This window comes from Mobula hypostoma, chromosome 4 (assembly GCF_963921235.1).
Source record: "Mobula hypostoma chromosome 4, sMobHyp1.1, whole genome shotgun sequence".
Classification (NCBI taxonomy): Eukaryota; Metazoa; Chordata; class Chondrichthyes; order Myliobatiformes; family Myliobatidae; genus Mobula; species Mobula hypostoma.
The window spans coordinates 1,993,059-2,014,402 of NC_086100.1; the positions used below are offsets into that span (position 1 = coordinate 1,993,059).

Consider the following 21,344-nt stretch of genomic DNA (forward strand, 5'->3'; position numbering starts at 1 on the left):
ATTTAGCTTTCAGCCAGTACTGAAGGTAATGTTGCCATGCTTGTCTTGATCATTCAACAATATGGATGCACAGAAAGTTAGACACTTGTGGTTAGTCACTATAGGAAGGATGTGGAAGTTTCAGGGAAGGTGCAGAAGAGAATTACAGTATCAGGATGCTGCCTGGATTGGACAGCGTGTCTTATGAGGATTGGCTGAGTGAGCCAGGGGTTTTCCCTTTGGAGTGAAGGGGGGTGAGAGATGACTTGAGAGGTGCAGAAGATGGTAAGAGCCATATATCGGATGGACAGCCAGAGCCATTTTCCCCAGATCAGAAATGGCTAATTACGAGGGGGAACAGTTCTAAGCCTTAGAATCTAAGGTGAGTGGAGGAAAGTATCAGGAAATGACAGGGTCTGCTCTGTACACGGAGTGATAGGTGAGTGGAAAGCCCAGCCAGGGATAGGCAGATGGATAATAGAAATGTGGAGTGTATGCAGGAGGAAAGGTTTAGATTGATCACAGAGTAAGCATGATATTGTGAGCTGTAGGCTCTGTAGTGTGCTACAAACATAGAAACATAGAAAACCTACAGCACAATACAGGCCCTTTAGCCCACAAAGCCGTGCCAAACATGTCCCTACCTTAGAAATTACCTAGGGTTACCCATAGCCCTCTATTTTTCTAAGCTGCATGTACCTATCCAAAAGTCTCTTAAAAGACCCTGTCGTATCCACCTCCACCACCGTTGCCAGCAGCCTATTCCACGCACTCACCACTCTCTGCGTAAAAAACTTACCACTGTCATCTCCTCTGTACCTACTCCGCAGCACCTTAAACCTGTGTCCTCTTGTGGCAACCACTTTAGCCCTGGGAAAAAGCCTCTGACTACCTGCGCAGCAGCTTTGAGTGTCCTATGGACTCGGACCCCAAGATCACTTTGATCCTCCACACTGCCAAGAATCTTACCATTAATACTATATTCTGCCATCATATCTGACCTACTGAAATGAACCACTTCACACTTACCTGGGTTGAACTCCATCTGCCACTTCTCAGCCCAGTTTTGCATCCTATCAATGTCCCACTGTAACCTCTGACAGCCCTCCACACTATCCACAACACCCCCAACCTTTGTGTCATCAGTGAACTTACTAAGCCATCCCTCCACTTCCACTTCCTCATCCAGGTCATTTATAAAAATCACGAAGAGTAAGGGTCCCACAACAGATCCATGAGGCGCACCACTGGTCACCGACCTCCATGCAGAATATGACCAGTCTACAACCACTCTTTGCCTTCTGTGGGCAAGCCAGTTCTGGATCCACAGAGCAATGTTCCCTTGGATCCCATGCCTCCTTACTTTCTCAATGAGCCTTGAATGGGGTACCTTATCAAATGCCTTGCTGAAATCCATATACACTACATTTACTGCTCTTCCTTCATAAATCTGCTTAGTCACATACTCAAAAAATTCATTCAGGCTCCTAAGGCACGATATGCCCATCACAAAGTCATGCTGACTATTCCTAATCATATTATACCTCTCCAAATGTTCATAAATCCTGTCTCTCAAGATCTTTTCCATCAACTTACCAAACACTGAAGTACGATTCACTGGTCTATAATTTCCTGGGCTATTCTCTACTCCCTTTCTTGAATAAGGGAATAACATCCGCAACCCTCCAATCCTCCAGAATCTTTCCCGTCACCATTGATGATGCAAAGATCATTGCCAGAGGCTCAGCAATCTCCTCCCTCACCTCACACACTAGCCTAGGGTATATCTCATCCGGTCCCAGTGACTTATCCAACTAGATGCTTTCCAAAAGCTCCAGCACATCCTCTTTCTTAATATCTACATGCTCAAGCTTTTCAGTCCGCTGCAAGTCATCACTACAATCACCAAGATCCTTTTCCATAGTGAATACTGAAGTAAAGTATTCATTAAGTACCTCTGCTATTTCCTCCAGTTCCATACACACTTTCCCACTGCCACACTTGATAGGTCCTATTCTTTCATGTCTTATCCTCTTGCTCTTCACATACTTGTAGAATGCCTCGGGGTTTTCCCTCAATCCTGCCTGCCAAGGCCTTCTCATGGCCCCTTCTGGCTCTCCTAATTTCCTTCTTAAGCTCCTTCCTGTTACCCTCATAATTTTCTAGATCTCCAACATTACCTAGCTCTCTGAACCTTTCGTAAGCTTTTCTTTTCTTCTTGACTAGATTTACTACAGCCTTTGTACACAGTTTTCCTGTATCCTATCATAACTTCCCTGTCTCATTGGAACATACCTATGCAGAACCCCTCACAGATATCCCCTGAACATTTCCACATTTCTTCCGTACCTTCCCTGAGAACATCTGTTTCCAATTTAAGCTTCCAATTATGAGGCCTGATAGCCTCATAATTCCCCTTACTCCAATTAAATGCTTTTCTAACTTGTCTGTTCCTATCTCTCTCCAATGCTATTGTAAAGGAGATAGAATTGTGATCACTATCTCCAAAATGCTCTCCCACTGAGAGATCTGACACCTGAACAGGTTCATTTCCCAATACCAAATCAAGAGCCTCTCCTTATAGGCTTATCTACATATTGTGTCAAGAAACCTTCCTGAACACACCTAACAAACTCCACCCCATCTAAACCCCTTGCTCTAGGGAGATGCCAATTGATATTTGGGAAATTAAAATCTCCCACCACGACAACTCTGTTATTATTACACCTTTCCAGGATTTGTTGCCCTATCTGCTCCTCAATATCCCTGTTACTATTCGGTAGTCTATAAAAAACACCCAGTAGAGTTATTGCCCCCTTCCTGTTCCTAACCTCCACCCACAGAGACTCCGTAGACAATCCCTCCATGACGTCCACCTTTTCTGCAGCCATGACACTATCTCTGATCAACAGTGCCATGCCCCCATCTCTTTTGTCTCCCTCCCTGTCCTTTCTGAAACATTTAAAACCCGGCACTTGAAGTAACCATTCCTGTCCCTGAGCCATCCAGGTCTCTGAAATGGCCACCACGTCACAGCTCCAAGTACTGATCCACGCTCTAAGCTCATCCTCTTTTTTCACAATACTCCTTGCGTTAAAATAGACACATCTCAATCGTCGGTCTGAGTGCGTTCCTTCTCTATCACCTGCCTATCCTCCCTCACACACTGTCTCCAAGCTATCTCTATTTGAAAGTGAGTGTTGTAGTGTTCTATGTTCTAACCCATTCACCACTCAACTCTGACAGCACTCACTTACACCCTAACAGTCTTCCTACATCAACCAGATAACCTACCAACCCATACGTCTTTGGGATGTGGGAAAAGGTATCCTCTCAGGGGTAAATGATCATAATATGATTGAATTCATCCTGAAATTTGAGAAGGAAAAGCTAAAGTCAGACGTATCAGTATTACAGTGATGTAAAGGGAAATGCATAGGCGTGACAGTGGAGTTGGCCAGAATTGATTGGAAAAGAACACTGGCAGGGATGACAGCAATACAGCAATAGCGGAAATTTCTGGAAGCAATTCAAAAAGCACAATATATATACATAACAAAGGGTAAGAAGTATTCTAAAGGCAAAATGACACAACCATGGCTAACAAGAGAAGTCAAGGCAACATAAAAGCCAAAGAAAGGGCATATAATAGAGCAAAAATAGTTGGGAAGTTAGAGGATTGGGAAGCTTTTAAAAACCAACAGAAAGCAACTAAAAAATAATGAAGATGGTAAAGATGGAATACAAAAGTGAGCTAGCCAACAATATTAAACAGGATACCAAAAGTTTCTTCAGCTACATATAGTGTAAAAGAGATGCAACAGTGTATATCAGATTGCTGGAAAATGATGCTGGAGAGGTAGTACTTGGGGAAAAGGAAATAGTGGACGAATTGAATAAGTATTTAGCGTCACTGTGGAAAGCACTAGCAGTATGGTGAATGTTCCAGGTGCCAGGGAGCATAAAGTGTGTGAAGTTACCATTATTAAGAGAAGGTAGACAAGTCACCTGGACCAGATGGTGTACACCCCAGGGTTCTGAAAGAGGTGGCTGAAGAGATTGTGGAGGCATTAGTAATGATCTTTCAAGAATCACTAGATCCTGGAATGGTTCTGGAAGACTGGAAAACTGCAAATGTCACTCCACTCTTCAAGGGAGAGAACTATAGGAAACTATAGGCCAGTTAGTCTGACATCATGGTTAGAAACAGAGAACATAGAAAACCTACAGCATAATACAGGCCCTTCAGCCCGCAATGCTGTGCCAAGCATGTACTTACCTTAGAAATTACCTAGGGTTACCCATAACCCTCCATTTTTCTAAGCTCCATGTACCTATCTAGGAGTCTCTTAAAAAACCCCATCGTATCAGCCTTCTCCACCTTTGCCAGCAGCCCATTCCATGCACTCACTGCTCTCGTTGTAAAAAACTTACCCCTGAGATCTCCTCTGTACCTACTTCCAAGCACCTTAAAACTGTGCCCTCTCCTGTTAGCTATTTCAGCCCTGGGAAAAAGCCTCCGACTGTCCACAGGATCAATGCCTCTCATCATCTTATACACCTCTATCAGGTCACCTCTCATCCTCTGTCGCTCCAAGGAAAAAAGGCCAAGTTTCACTCAACCTATTCTCATAAGGCATGCTCCCCAATCCAATCAACATCCTTGTAAATCCCACGGTTGATGAAGGCCAATGCACTGTATGCCTTCTTAACCACAGAGTCAACCTGCGCAGCAGCTTTGAGTGTCCTATGGACTCGGACCCCAAGATCCCACAGGTCCTCCACACTGCCAAGAGTCTTACCATTAATACTATATTCTGACATCATATTTGACCTACCAAGCTGAACCACCTCACACTTATCTGGGTTGAACTCCATCTGCCACTTCTCTGTCCAGTTTTGCATCCTATTGATGTCCCACTGTAACCTCTGACAGCCCTCCACACTATCCACAACAGGCCCAACCTTTGTGTCATCAGCAAATTTACTAACCCATCCCTCCACTACTTCATCCAGGTCATTTATAAAAATCACAAAGAGAAGGGGTCCCAGAACAGATCCCTGAGGCACACCACTGGTCACCAACCTCCATGCAGAATATGACCTGTCTACAGCCACACTTTGCCTTTTGTGGGAAAGCCAGTTCTGGATCCACAAAGCAATGTCCCCTTGGATCCCATGCCTCCTTACTTTCTCAATAAGCCTTGCATGGGGTACCTTATCAAATGCCTTGCTGAAATCCATATACACTACATCTACTGCTCTACCTTCAACAACGTGTGTAGTCACATCCTCAAAAAATTTAATCAGGCTCGTAAGGCATGACCTGCCCTTGACAAAGCCATGCTGACTATTCCTTATCATATTAAGTCTCTCTAAATGTTCATAAATCCTGCCTCTCAAAATCTTTTCCATCAACTTACCAAACACTGAAGTACGATTCACTGGTCTATAATTTCCTGGGCTATCTCTACTCCCTTTCTTGAATAAGGGAACAACATCTGCAACCCCTCAATCGTCTGGAACCGCTCTCATCCCCATTGATGATGCAAAGATCATTGCCAAAGGCTCATCAATCTCCTCCCTTGCCTCCCACAGTAGCCTGGGATACGTCTCATCTGGTCCTGGAGACTTATCCAACTTGATGCTTTCCAAAAGCTCCAACACGTCCTCTTTCTTAATGTCTATATGCTCAAGCTTTTCAATCCGCTGTAAGTCATCCCTACAATCGCCAAGATCCTTTTCCATGGTGAATACTGAAGTAAAGTATTCCTTAAGTACCTCAGCTATCTCCTCCAGTTCCATACACACTTTTCCACTGTCACACTTGATTGGTCCTATGCTCTCATGTCTTATCCTCTTGCTCTTTACATACTTGTAGAATGGCTTCGGGTTTTCTTAAATCCTGCTCACCAAGGCCTTCTCATGGCCCTTTCTGGCTCTCCTAATTTCATTTTTAAGCTCCTTCCTGCTAGCCTTATAACCTGCTAGATCTCTATTATTACCTAGTTTTTTGGTTGGGAAAATGTTGGATTCAATTATTAGGGATGATATCTTAGGGTACTTGGGGCCCATGGTCAGTGTGGCTTCCTCAAGGGAAAACCTTGCCTGGCGTATCTGTTGGAATTCTTTGAAGAAATAACAAGCAGGGTAGACAAAGGAAAATTGGTTGATGTTGTGTACTTGGATTTTCAGAAGGCCTTTGACAAGGTGCCACACATGAGGCTGCTTAACAAGCTACGAGCCCATGGTATTACAGGAAAGATTCTAGCATGGATAAAGCAGTGGCTGATTGGCAGGAGGCAAAGAGTGGGAATAAAGGGAGCCTTTTCTGGTTGGCTGCCGGTGACTAGTGGTGTTCCACAGAGATCTGTTATATGTCAGTGTTTTGGATGACGGAATTGATTCCTTTATGGCGAAGTTTGCAGATGATACAAAGGTAGGTGGAGGGGCTGGAAGTTTTGAGGAAGCAGAGGGGCCTCAAAAGGATGACACAAAGCTGGGTGGCAGTGTGAAATGTGAGGAGGATGTTATGAGAATGCAGGGTGACTTGGACAGGCTGGGTGAGTGGGCAGATGCATGGCAGATGCAGTTTCATGTGGATAAAAGTGAGGTTATCCACTTCGGTGGTAAGGACGGGAAGGCAGATTATTATCTAAATGGAGTCAAGTTAGGAAAAGGGGAAGCACAACGAGATCTAGGTGTTCTTGTACATCAGTCACTGAAAGCAAGCATGCAAGTACAGCAGGCAGTGAAGAAAGCTAATGGCATGCTGGCCTTCATAACAAGGGGAATTGAGTATAAGAGCAAAGAGGTCCTTCTGCAGTTGCATAGGGCCCTGGTGAGACCACACCTGGAGTACTGTGTGCAGTTTTGGTCTCCAAATTTGAGGAAGGACATTCTTGCTATTGAGGGAGTGCAGTGTAGGTTCACAGGGTTAATTCCCGGGATGGTGGGACTGTCATATGTCGAAAGATTGGAGCGACTGGGCTTGTTTACTCTGGAATTTAGAAGGCTGAGAGGGGATCTTATTGAAACATATAAGAGTATTAAGGGATTGGACACGCTGGAGGCAGGAAGCATGTTCCCGCTGATGGGTGAGTCCAGAACCAGAGGCCACAGTTTAAGAATTAGGGGTAGGCCATTTAGAACGGAGTTGAGGAAAAACTTTTTCACCCAGAGAGTGGTGGATATATGGAATGCTCTGGCCCAGAAGGCTGTGGAGGCCAAGTCTCTGGATGCTTTCAAGAAAGAGATGGATAGAGCTCTTAAAGATAGCGGAATCAAAGGTTATGGGGATAAGGCAGGAACTGGATAATGATTGTGGATGATCAGCCATGATCACAGTGAATGGTGGTGCTGGCTCGAAGGGCCGAATGGCTTACTCCTGCACCTATTGTCTATTGTCTATTAACTTAGACTGATTAGGAGAATGGGCAAAGAAGTGGCAGATGGAATACAGTGTCGGGAAGTGTATGGTCATGCACTTTGGTAGAAGAAATGAAAGCATAGATGATTTTCTAAATGAAAGAAAATTCAATCTGAGGCGCAAAAGGACTTGGGAGTCCTTGTGCAGGGTTCCCTGAAGGTTAATTTGCAGATTGCTTTTTTGGTGTGGAAGGCAAATGCAATGTTAGCATTTATTTCAAGAGAACTAGAATATAAATACAAGGATATGATGTTGAAAGTTTAGAAAGTACTGGTGAGGCCTCACTTGGAGTATTGTGAGCAGTTTTGGGCCCTTTATCTTAGAAAGGATGTACTGAAACTGAAGGATGAGAGGGGACTTGATCAAGGTCTACAAGATTATGAGAGGCATAGGTTGGGTGGATAGCCAGTACCTGTTCCCCAGGACACGGATAGCAAACACCAGAGGGCATATGTACAAAGTTAAGGGAGGGAAGTTTAGGGGAGACATCAGGGGTAAGTTTTTTACACAGAGGGTTGTGGTGCCTGGAATGACTTGCCAGGGATGGTGGTGGAGGCTAAAACATTAGGGGTATTTAAGAGCTTCTTGGACAGGCACATGGATGAAAGAAAAATAGAGGGTTACGGGGTAGTGAGGGTTTAGTACGTTTTTTAAAGGAATATATGGGTCGGCACAACACTGAGGGCCGAAGGGCCTGTACTGTGCTGTAGTATTCTACTGTCTAGTGTCTTCTAGTGTTTAGGGTTCAAAGGAGGTTCACAAAAATGATTCCAGGATTGAATGGCTTGTCATATGAAGAGTGTTTGATGGCTCTGGGCCTGTATTCACTGGAATTCAGAAGAATGAAGGGTGACCTAATTGAAACCTATCAAATAACAAAAGGCCTTGATAGAGTGGATGTGGGGAGGATGTTTCCTATGGGGGGAGAGTCTAAGACCAGAGGACACAGCCTCAGAATAGAGGGGCGACTGTTTAGAACAGAGACAAGGAGGAATTTCTCTCAGAGTGATGAATCTGTGGAATTCTTCGCCGCAGGCAGCTGTGGAACCCAAGTCTTTATGTATATTTAAGACAGAGGTTGATACACTCTTGATTGGTCAGAGCATGAAGGGTCACAGGGAGAAGGCAGGAGATTTGGGCTGAGAGGAAAATTGGGTCAGCCATGATCAATTGGTGAAGCAGACTTGATGGGCCAAATTGCTTAATTCTGCTCCTGTACTTTATGCTCTTATGGTCTAAGAAACTGAAGGCCCTAGGCAGCTGTGGAGGCCATAGATCAAAGTTGAAAGTAAATTTATTATCAAAGTAGATGTATATTACCATATACAACCTTCTGGCAGGCATTCGTAATAAAGAAACACAATGGAATCAATGAAAGGACTTTATAGGGTGGAGAGGATATTTCCTATGGTGGGATATCCAGAACTAGAGGGCACAGCCTCAAAATCGAGGGGTGACCATTCAGAATAGAGGTAAGGAGGAATATTTTTAGCCGGAAAGTACTGAATCTGTGGAATGCTCTGCCACAGACTGTGGTGAGGCCAAGTCTGTGCATATACTTAAGGCAGAATTTGGTCGTTTCCTGATTGGTTAGGGCATCAAAGGATATAGCGAGAAGGCAGATGTATGGGGTTGAGTGGGATCCGGGATCAGCCATGATGGAATGGCCGAGCAGACTCGATGGGCTGAATGGCCTAATTCTGCTCCTAGGTCTTATGATCATCTGGTCAAAGACCTCACCCAACAGAACAAACAGCTAATCTGCAAAAGACCACAAACTCTGCAAATAGAAAAGTGAGAAAAAAGGGTAATAGTAATAAATAAATAAGCTGTAAATATCAAGAACATGAGATGAAGAGTCGTTGAAGGTGAATCCATAGGTTGTGGGAACAGTTCAGCGATGGGGTGAGGGAAGTTAAGTGAAGTTATCCCCTCTGGTTCAACAGCCTGATGTTTGAGGGGTGATAATTGTTTCTGAACTTGCTGATATGGGTCTGGGATGCTGGGAGATCCCTGATGGTGGATGCTGCTTTCCTGTGACAGCGTCTCTTGTCAATGTGCTCAATGGTGCGGAGGACTTCACCTGTGAAGGACTGGGCTGTATCCACTACTTCCTTCAGCTTTTCCATTCACAGGCATCGCTGTTGCTACACAAAGCCTTGATGCAACCGGTCAGTGCACTTTCTACCATGTCTATTGAAATTAGTGAAAGTTTTACATGACATTCTGAATATTCACAAATTCCTGAGGAAGTAGATGAGCTGCTGTGCTTTCTTCATAATGGCAGTTATGTGCTGGCCCAGGACAGGCCCTCTGAAATAATAACAGCAAGGAATTTAAAGATGCTGACCCTCTCCACGTCTGATTTCCCCAAAGAGATCTGGCTGACGGACCTGTGGTTTCCTCTTTCAGTCGACACTTGGTGAAATTTGAGGCAGATACATTAGGCACATTTAAGACACTCTTAGATAGACACATGAATGCTGGAAAAATGGAGGGGTATGTGAGAGAGAAGGGAGCAGGTTAAAAGTTTGACCTAACTTCGTGGGCCGAAGGGTGTGTACTGTGCGGTAATGTTCTGTGATTCTGAGTGGGTGTTCTCTCCTGCACAGAGCACTCTGGAGCAGTGCAGCGTCTGCTCGAAGCCGATCATGGAGCGCATCCTTCGGGCGACCGGCCGGGCCTTTCACCCACAGTGCTTCACCTGTGTGGTGTGTCACCGCAGTCTGGACGGCATCCCCTTCACTGTGGACTCCAGCAACCAGATCCACTGCATCCAGGACTTCCACAAGTAAGTACCGCAGCCACCAGCCGCTTCTCTGGCAACCAGCTTTACACGTTTCACACTCACTCTCGGTAAGTATGTTCATTATTTATTTAGAGGACAAGACAGACATCAGGTATTCAGTGAAGCCTTCAAGTTACACTTAGTTACAAATGCTTATCCAAACGGAGTGTGTGAAGTGGCAGGACAAGACACACACCAAAGGTAAACACTGCGGCGAATACTAATCCGAAGTGTGTGCTCGAGACTTCTGCACTGCAGCACACTCTGATGTTCACTGCTTCCACGGCATTGCGACCCAGACAGCACATGGTTTCTGTGCTACACGGAGCTAGTGGGAGGGGCTGCAGTGCTCCTTAAACAGGCCGATCCCTAGCGGGAACGAGGGAGCGGCTTTTGATGAACAGCTACTGTAAGATGGACAATTACTGCAACAACGAGTACCACAGTGGCAGCACCGCAGCGTAGCTGTCAGTGTTACACTTTAATTCACCAATCTGAGTTCAATTCCTGCTCCAGTCTGTACGATCAATTCCCATTCCAGTCTGTACGATCGATTCCTGCTCCAGTCTGTACGATCGATTCCTGCTCCAGTCTGTGTGATTGATTCCTGTTTCGGTCTGTACGATCGATTCCTGCTCCAGTCTGTACGATCGATTCCTGCTCCAGTCTGTACGATCGATTCCTGCTCCAGTCTGTACGATCGATTCCTGCTCCAGTCTGTGATCAATTCCCATTCCAGTCTGTACGATCGATTCCTGCTCCAGTCTGTGTGATCGATTCCTGCTCCAGTCTGTACGATCGATTCCTGCTCCAGTCTGTACGATCAATTCCTGCTCCAGTCTGTGTGATCAATTCCTGCTCCAGTCTGTGTGATCGTTTCCTGTTCCAGTCTGTACGATCGATTCCTGCTCCAGTCTGTACGATCAATTCCTGCTCCAGTCTGTGTGATCAATTCCTGTTCCAGTCTGTACGATCGATTCCTGCTCCAGTCTGTACGATCAATTCCTGCTCCAGTCTGTGTGATCAATTCCTGTTCCAGTCTGTACGATCGATTCCTGCTCCAGTCTGTACGATCGATTCCTGCTCCAGTCTGTACAATTGATTCCTGCTCCAGTCTGTGTGATCAATTCCTGTTCCTGTCTGTACGACCGATTCCTGCTCCAGTCTGTGTGATCGATTCCTGTTTCAGTCTGTACGATCGATTCCTGCTCCAGTCTGTACGATCGATTCCCGCTCCAGTCTGTACGATCAATTCCTGTTCCAGTCTGTGTGACCAATTCCTGTTCCAGTCTGTACATTCAATTCCTGCTCCTCTCTGCATGATTCCTGTCTAATTCACGTCTCCTGCCCCACTAGAGGCTGAAATATACTTGACTACTGCTACACAGCAGTCAAGGATGCCTACCATTCCCTCCCACAACCTCACTTCGGAAAATCGGACCATCAGGCCGTACTTCTCCTCCCGGCTTACAAACAGAAACTGAATCCGGAGGTCATGGTGTCAAAAGTAGTGTCGCATTGGACGGAGGAAACGGATGAGGTCCTCCGTGACTGCTTTGAATCGGTGGACTGGTTAGTATTCAAGGACTCGGCAGCTGACCTCGATGAGCTGTTACAGACTTTATCTGGAAATGCACGGAGGACTGTGTGTCTCGCAAGACGATCCAGGTTTTCCCTAACCGGAAACCTTGGATGAATTATGAGGTCAAGTCCCTATTAAAGGTTAGAGCTGTGGCTTTTAGGTCCGGGGATACCAGTCACTACACGGAATCCAGGTGTGAACTCCGGAAAGCCATTAAGGGCGCCAAGAGGCAATATTGAGCCAAGTAGGAAGCCCAGGCTAACCAGAGGGATGCCAGTAGACTATGGCAGGGTCTAAGTGAGATCACTGGGCGCAAAGAAAAGGCTGGGAATATCAATAACTGTGGCACTTCTCTTCCTGATGAACTTAACGTATTCTACGCAAAATTCGAACAGAAGAGGAGCATCCCGCTCCCTCCGGATGAACCAGACCTGGTGGCATCGAGATTCATCATCACCGAGGAGGACGTTAGAAGGGCCTTCCTGAAGATAAATCCAAGGAAGGCGACGGGCTCAGATGGCGTCCCAGGACGGGTTCTCCGGGCCTGTGCAAGCGAGCTAGCTGGAGTGTTTGCTGACATCTTCAACTGCTCCTTGCTTCAGTCTAAGATCCCCTCATGTTTTAAGAAGGCAACGATAATCCCAGTGCCGAAGAAGAGCAAGGTGGCATGTCTGAATGACTATTGACCTGTGGCTCTGACATCAATTGCTATGAAGTGCTTCGAATGATTGGTTATGGCACACATCAACCACAGCCTACCGGTCAACCTCGACGCTTTGCAATTCGCCTACTGGAGCAACAGGTAAATGGCAGATGCCATCTCTCTGGCCCTACGTTCCTCCCTAGAACACCTGGAGAATAAAGACACATACGTAAGGCTCCTTTTCATTGACTACAGCTCTGCCTTTAATACCATCATTCCAAATAAACTGATTCCTAAGCTCCGGAACCTGGGCCTTAGCACTCAGATCTGCAGCTGGATCTTCAACTTCCTCACAGACAGGACCCAGGCTGTAAGAATAGGGGACAAGCTCTCCTCTGCAATCATTCTGAGCACCGGTGCCCCACAAGGCTGTGTACTCAGCCCCCTGCTGTACTCACTGTACACCCATGATTGTGTAGCCTAGTTTCCATCGAACTCAATATATAAGTTTGCTGATGACACAACAATTGTAGGCCGTATCTCGGTAATGATGAGTTTGAGTACAGAGCGGAAATTAAGAACCTGGTGGCATGGTGCAAAGACAATAACCTATCCCTCAACGTCAGCAAGATGAAGGAATTGGTTGTTGACTTCAGAAGGAGTAGCGGACCACAGGACCCAATTTACATCGGTGGTGCGCAAGTGGAACAGGTCAAAAACTTTTAAGTTCCTCGGGGTCAATATCACAAATGACCTGACTTGGTCCAACCAAGCAGAGTTCACTGCCAAGAAGGCCCACCAGTGCCTTTACTTCCTGAGAAAACTAAAGAAATTTGGCCTGTCCCCTAAAATCCTCACTAATTTTTATAGATGCGCCGTAGAAAGCATTTTTCTAGGGTGCATCACAGCCTGGTATGGAAATTGTCTTGTCCCAGACCAAAAGAAGCTGCAGAAGATTGTGAACACGGCGCAGCACATCACACAAACCAATCTTCCATCTGTGGACTCACTTTATACCGCACGCTGTCGGAGCAGTGCTGCCAGGATAATCAAGGACACGACCCACCCAGCCGACGCACTTTTCGTCCCTCTTCCCTCCAGGAGAAGGCTCAGGAGCTTGAAGACTCAGACGGCCAGATTTGGGAACAGCTTCTTTCCAACTGTGATAAGACTGCTGAACGGATCCTGACCCGGATCTGGGCCATACCCTCCAAATATCCGGACCTGCCTCTCGGTTTTTTTGTACTACCTTACTTTCTATTTTTCTATTTTTGGTTTATGATGTATAATTTAAATTTTTATTATTTACCAATTTTTACTATTTTTAATATTTAATATTTGTAATCCAGGGAGCGGGAAGCGCAGAATCAAATTTCGCTGTGAGGATTGTACGTTAAAGTATCAATTATTTGGTGACAATAAAGTATAAAGTATGATCAATTCCTGTTCCAGTCTGAGTTCAATTTCTGCTTCAGTCTGTACGACCAATTCCTGTTCCAGTCTGTATGATCAATTCATTCTCCACACTGTCACCACCCTGAGTGAACAAGATTTCCCTCATGTTCCACTTTAACATTCATTTTTCACCCTTAACCCATGACCTCTCGTTCTAGTCTTACCCAAGCTGGCTGGAAAAAGCCTGCTTGCATTTACTCTATCTCTACGCCCCAATTTATTTAGAACAGAAGAGGCCCTTCGGGCTGCTTCATCCAGAAACCCACTAATTTAACCCAAACCTGATTTACAGTGACCAACTGATCAGTTCTGGGAGGAAAGCAGAGCACACAGAGCAAAGCCACGCATGCACCGGAAGGAAAGTACCAACTTGCTTGGAGAGGACTCTGGAATTGACAGCTGTAACAGGGTTGTGTTCGTGCACTGTGGGCAAAATGCTGGTGTTGGAAATATGACGGTTATTTGTGGGCTGCCCCAGCACATCACTAGCCTGTTTTGGGCATTGTCACCAACAACATATTTCACTCTGTTTTGATGCATTTGTGACGAATAAAGGTCGTCTCTACCAGACCAGCAACTGGGATCTGAGACATGTGAAATGTTTGTGCACAGTTTCTGGCTCCTATTTCACCAAGTTACAGGACACAGCCCCCACCCTGTCAGTTCCATCTGCCCTCCCCTCCTCACCAATATCCCTCAGGAAGGAAGACAAACCAGAGACCAGATCTTGCACAAGGTCCCGTTGTATCGACTCTCCCTGGGGGTACAGTCCCTGATGTACTAACTTTGCCCGAGGTACATTTGCTGATATACCAACTCTCCCCTGGGATGCAGTCTCTAATGTACCGACTCTCCCTCAGGTAGAGTCCCAGATACACCGACTCTCCCTGGAGTACAATCCCTGATGTTGCCAACTCTCTCTGGATAAATATGTCCCCTATGTTGGTGGATGAATCTGCATTTCTAATGCATTTAATATCATTGGGAAAACATTGAGTTCTTAAATGATAGACACCAGTATTCCTTAAGACATAGGAGAAGAATTAGGTCATTTGGTCCATTGGGTCTGCTCCGCTATTTCATCATGGCTGATTTATTATCCCTCTCAACCCCATTCTCCTGCCCTCTCCATATAACCTTTGATGCCCTGACTAATCAAGAACCTGTCAAGATCTGCTTTAAATATACCCAAAGACGTGGCCTCCACAGTCATCTGTGGCAATGAATTCCACAGATTCATCACCCTCTGGTAAAGAAACTCCTTGTGATCTCTGTTCTAAATGGATGTCCATCTATTCTAAGGCTGTGCCCTCTGATCCTAGACCCACCCATTATTGGAAACATCCTCCTTACATCCACTCTATCTAGACCTTTCAATATTTGGTAGATATCAATGACATCCCCCTTCATTCTTTTAAACTCCAGCGAATACAGGCCCAGAGCCATCAAATGCACCTCAGCTGTTAACCATTTCATTTCTGGGATTATTATCATGAACCTCCAATGTCAGCACATCCTTTCTTTGATAAGAGGCCCATGCCCTCTGTGAGGTGAACTGAGAACCGGTCCCTGAAGCTCCCACTACTGTGACCATGACTGTTTGCACAGAGTGTGCATCTGTTGGTACCAGTAAGTGTGGAGCTGACGGTACAGCGTAGAATAAGCCCTTTTGGCATTTCGAGCTGCACTGCCCAGTAACCCACATATTTAACCCTTGCCTAATCACAGGACAGTTTACAATTACCAATTAACCTACCAAATGGTAGATCTTTGGACTGTGACAGGAAACCAGAGCACCCAGAAGAAATCCACGTGTTCACAGAGAGCAGACCATAAAACATAGCAGAATTAGGCCATTCAGCCCATCAAGTCTGCCTTGCCATTCCATTATGGCTGATCCCGGATCCCGCTCAACCCCATTCATATGCTTTCTCACCATAACCTTTGATGCCCTGACCAATCAGAAACTATCAACTTCCGCTTTAAATATACACATGGACTTGGTCTCCACCGCAGTCTGTGGCAGAGCATTCCACAGATTCACTATTCTCCGGCTTAAAAAAAATCATAGAAACACAGAAAATCTACAGCACAATACAGGCCCTTTGGCCCACAAAGTTGTGCTGAACATGTCCCTACCTCAGAAATTACTAGGGTTACCCACAGCCCTCTATTTTTCTAAGCTCCGTGTACCTATCCAATAGTCTTTTAAAAGACCCTATCGTCTCCACCTCCACCACGGTTGCCGGCAGCCCATTCCACGCACTCACCACTCTCTGCATAAAAAAACTTACCCCTGACATCTCCTCTGTACCTACTCCCAACCACCTTAAACCTGTGCCCTCTTGTGGCAACCATTTCAGCCCTGGGAAAAAGCCTCTGACTATGCACACAATCAATGCCTCTCATCATCTTATACACCTCTATCAGGTCACCTCTCATCCTCCATCGCTCCAAGGCGAAAAGGCCAGGTTCACTCAACCTGTTTTCATAAGGCATGCTCCCCAATCCAGGCAACATCCTTGTAAATCTCCTCTGCACCCTTTCTATGGTTTCCACATCCTTCCTGTAGTGAGGCGACCAGAACTGAGCACAGTACTCCAGGGTCCTATATAGCTGTAACATCACCTCTCTGCTCCTAAATTCAACTCCACGATTGATGAAGGCCAATACACCATATGCCTTCTTAACCACAGAGTTAACCTGCACAGCAGCTTTCAGTGTCCTATGGACTCGGACACCAAGATCCCTCTGATCCTCCACACTGCCAAGAGTCTTACCGTTAACACTATATTCTGCCATCATATCTGACCTACCAAAATGAACCACCTCACACTTATCTGGGTTGAATTCCATCTGCCACTTCTCAGCCCAGTTTTGCATCCTATCAGTGTCCCATCGTAACCTCTGACAGCCCTCCACACTGTCCACAACACCCCCAACCTTTGTGTCATCAGCAAATTTACTAACCCATCCCTCCACTTCCTCATCCAGGTCATTTTTAAAAATCCTCCTCAACTCTGTTCTAAAGGGTCACCCCTCAGTTTTAAAGCTGTTCCCTCTAGTTTGGATAACCCCACTATAGGAAACATCTTCTCCACATCCACCCTATCTAGTTCTTTCAACATTCAGTAGGTTTCAATGAGATTTCTCTGCATTCTCCTAATTTCCAGTGAGTACAGGCCCAAAACTGCCAACTGTTCCTCATATGTTAACCTCTTCATTCCTGGAGTCATCCTCATGAACCTCCTCTGGACTCTCTCCAATGACAACATGTCCTTTCTGAGATCATCATCATCATCATCATCATCAGGTGCTGTGCCCAGTTTGAGCTTTGACTGCCATGGCCCACATACTCCTGTTTTGGGTCAAGTGGATCAATTCATTGGTATTCATTTCCAGTTCTCTGGCTGCTGTCTCCATCATTATTTGTCTTTGTCTTCCTCTTGCTTTCTTCCCTTCAATCTTTCCCATAATTACCGTGCATTCTAACTTCTCTTTCCTAATCACATGTCCAATGAAGTTACGTTGCCTTTTCATGATCTCATACGTTATTTCTCTTTTTGTGTTTGCTCTGTTCATGACATCCTCGTTAGATATTCGTTTCGTCCATGATATTCTTTGCATCCTCCTCAAAAACCACATCTCTGCTGCTACAATTCGTTTCCTCATGTTACTAGATATTGTCCAACATTCTGATCCATGTAACATAACTGGATAAACGTAACATTTCAGTACTCTGAGGTGGGTTGTCATGCCTAGTTTAGTATTGGTCAGTATACTCTTCATTCTCGTAAAGGTGTCTTTTGCCATCTCTATTCTTCTTTTGATGTCCATGTCGCACCTGCCATCTTATGTCACCCAGCTTCCTAAGTAGCAAAAGTTCTGTACTTGTTTTCTGTCTTTCCCATTTATTCTCAGCCTGTAGATAGGATTCTCCTTCTTTTTGGATATCACCATACATTCTGTCTTTTTGCAATTGATAGATGGACCCATTTTTGTACTTTCTTCAACAACTATATCAATTAAGTTTTGTAGTTCTTCCTCCGTACTGGCAATTAACACAGTGTCATCTGTATATCTGAAATTATTGATGTTTTCACCACCAACTTTGATTCCCAAGGTGTCTCTTATTTTTTGTAATATTGTTTCACTGTACACATTAAATAAATCAGAGGAGAAAACACACCCTTGTCTAACACCTCTCTTGATTTTCATAAACTGACTCACTTCCCCATCTATTCTTACAGCGGCAGTTTGTTCCCAGTACAGATTTCTGATTAGGCGGAGGTCTTTCAAATCTGGATCTAGAGTTTCCTATAATATCTCAAATAACTTATTGTGCTTCACTTTATCAAATGCTTTTGTGTAGTCGATAAAACAAACAAACAAATCTTTTTGAACTTGAATAGCTCATTCTGATAGTATCCTTAACATCAATATTGCATTTCTTGTACCTTTGTCTTTCACAAACCACATTGTTCTTTACCTATTTCAGCTTGTATCTTACTTTTAGCTCTCGTCATCAAAATTGTTAGAAATATCCTGGTGATATGACTCATTAAACTTATGGTCCTATGTAATTCGCATTCTATTGCTCCAGGTTTCTTTGGAACAGTGATAAATACTGATTTTTTTCATCTCTTCTGGTATTATTCCAGTCTCATGAATGTCATTGATTAAATCAGTAACTTTTTCAATTCCATAATCTTCAAGGGCAATAATTTGTTCTATTACTAATTCATCAGGACCTGCTGCCTTTCCTTTCTTCATCTTATTTATTGCATTATGAACTTCAGATTTTAAAATACTTGGACCTTCAATGTTTTTCTTAATTTCTGGTTTTTCACTTCGATCGTCTTCAAACAATTCCTGAATATACTCAGTCCATCTGTTCATAATCTCATCTTTTTCCATGATTTGGGGCCCAAAACTGATGACAATACTCTAAATGCAGCCTGACTAGTGTCTTATAAAGGCTCAGCATTATCTCCTTGCTTTTATAGTCTATCCCCCTTGAAATAAATGCCAACATTGCATTTGACTTCTTCACCACAGTCTCAACTGTAAAATAACCTTCTGGGAGTCTTGGACGAGGATTCCTAAGTCTCTCTGCACCTTTGATGTTTGAACCTTCTCCCCATTTAGGAAATCGTCCACGCTATTGTTCCTTTTACCAAACAAACTCCAAACAAACCTTTAACAAACAGACTCCATAAAAGGGACGCCGGGGTTGAACTCAGAACTCTGACGCTCCAAGCTGTAACTGCGTTGCGCTGACCGCCATGCTACCGTGGTGCCCAAGGTAGCAACCCGCTGAGCTCCACTCTATGCTTTAACCTGCTGTCTGTCACCCCTGCAGGAAGTTCGCTCCACGCTGCTCTGTGTGTGCTGAACCCATCATGCCTGCTGAGGGTCAGGAGGAAACAGTGCGCATCGTGGCTCTCGACCGTGATTTCCATGTCCAGTGTTATCGCTGTGAGGTACGTTGACCAAAAGGCCATCAGACATAAGAGCACTACTATGAACTTCAAGTTTAAGTTTAATTGTCATTCAATCATGCGCACGAATACAGCCAAACAAAACCGTGTTCCTCCGAGGCCAAGAGCGAAGCACAGCACCAACATCACACAGCACACAGCACATCCAGTCACAATAGCAGAGAAACATACAGTCACAAAAAAATATCGCCCAAGTCCCTGAGTGGCATGGCTTGTAGACTGATCCTTTCTTAAATAAGGTGCCCAAAACTGCTCACAATACTGCAAGTGAGGACTCACTCATACCTTATACAGCCTCAGCATTACATCCTCTCAAAATGAAAGCTTACATTCTATTTGCCTTCTTCACCACCAACTCAACCTGCAAATTAACCTTCAGGAGATCCTACACAAGGACTCCCAAATCCCTGTGCACCTAGGACTTTCTCATTTTCTCCCTGTTTAGAAAATGGTGTATGCTTTTATTTCTTCTACCAAAGTGCATGACCATACACTTCCTGACACTATATTTCATCTGTCACTTCTTTGCCCATTCCCCTAATCTGTCTAAGTCCTTCTATAGCCTCTCTACTTCCTCAAAACAACCTGGTCCTCCAGCTATCTTCACATCATCCACAAACTGGGCCACAAAGCTGTCAGTTTCATCATCCAAATCACTGACTTACAATGTAAAGAGAAACAGCCCCAACACCGACCCCTGACAGGAAATGATAAAGTCGTGGTGGCTGGAGGTGTGGAGGGGTGGGCTAAGCGGGTGGAGGTGTTGATCAGCCTTACTGCTTGGGGAAAGGAACTGTTTTTTCTCTGGAGCATCAGTCTTTGTGGAAGACCCAACCAGTGTGGTGGATGTTCGAGAGAGTCAGGAGTCATAAGTGTGTGAGGTTGCCATTACTAGGGAGAAGGTTCTTGGGAAACTTACAGGTCTGAAGGTAGATAAGTCACCTGGACCAGTTGGTGTACACCCCACGGTTATGAAAGAGGTGACTGAAGAGATTGTGGAGGCATTAGTACTGATCTTTCAGGAGTCACTAGACTCTGGCATGGTTCTGGAAGACTGGAAAATTGCAAATATCACTCCAGTCTTCAAGGGAGAGAGGCAGAAGAAAGGAAACTATAGGCCAGTCAGTCTGACATCAGTGGTTAGAAACATAGAACATAGCAAACTACAGCACAATGCAGGCCCTTCGGCCCACAAGGCTGTGCCGAACATGTACTTACTTTAGAAATTACCTCGGGTTACCCACAGTCCTCTATTTTTCTAAGATACATGTACCTATCCAGGAGTCTCGTAAAAGACCCTATCGTATCTGCCTCCACCACCATCGCCAGCAGCCCATTCCACGCACTCACCACTCTCTATGTAAAAACTTACTCCTGACATCTCCAAGCTTCCAAGTACCCTAAAACTGTGCCTCTCATGTTAGCCATTTCAGTCCTGGGAAAAAGCCTCTGACTATCCACACGATCAATGCTTCTCATCATCTTATACACCTCTATCAGGTCACCCCTCACCCTCCGCCGCTCCAAGGAGAAAAGGCTGAGTTCACTCAACCTATTCTCATAAGGTGGACCGGATGGTAGACACCCCATGGTTGTGAAAGAGGTGACTGAAGAGATTGTGGAGGCATTAATAATGATCTTTCAGGAGTCACTAGATTCTGGAATGGATCCGGAAAATTGGAAAATTGCAAATGTCACTCCACTCTTCAAGAAAGGAGAGAGGCAGAAGAACAGAAATTATAGGCCAGTTAGTCTGACCTCAGTGGTTGGGAAGATGTTAGAGTCAATTATTAAGGATGAGGTCTCAGTACTTGGGGGCACATGATAAAATAGGCTGTAATCAGCATGGTTTTCTCAAGGGAAAATCTTGCCTGACAAATCAGTTGGAATTCTTTGAAGAAATAACAAGCAGGTTAGGCAAAGGAGAATTTGTTAATGTTGTGTACCTGGATTTTCAGAAGGCCTTT

General features: G+C 44.9%; 1 protein-coding gene across 4 annotated transcripts in view; it reads left to right on the top strand.

Moving 5' to 3' along the window:
* Positions 1–21,344, top strand: part of LOC134345086 (lipoma-preferred partner homolog) — a 453,573-nt gene that overhangs the window by 426,516 nt on the left and 5,713 nt on the right. For all 4 annotated transcript variants that reach the window (XM_063045237.1, XM_063045236.1, XM_063045238.1 and 1 more), the window contains exons 8-9: positions 10,021–10,199; positions 19,239–19,359. In XM_063045237.1, the coding sequence (XP_062901307.1) occupies positions 10,021–10,199; positions 19,239–19,359 (300 nt within the window). The remainder of the gene's footprint in view (positions 1–10,020; positions 10,200–19,238; positions 19,360–21,344) is intronic.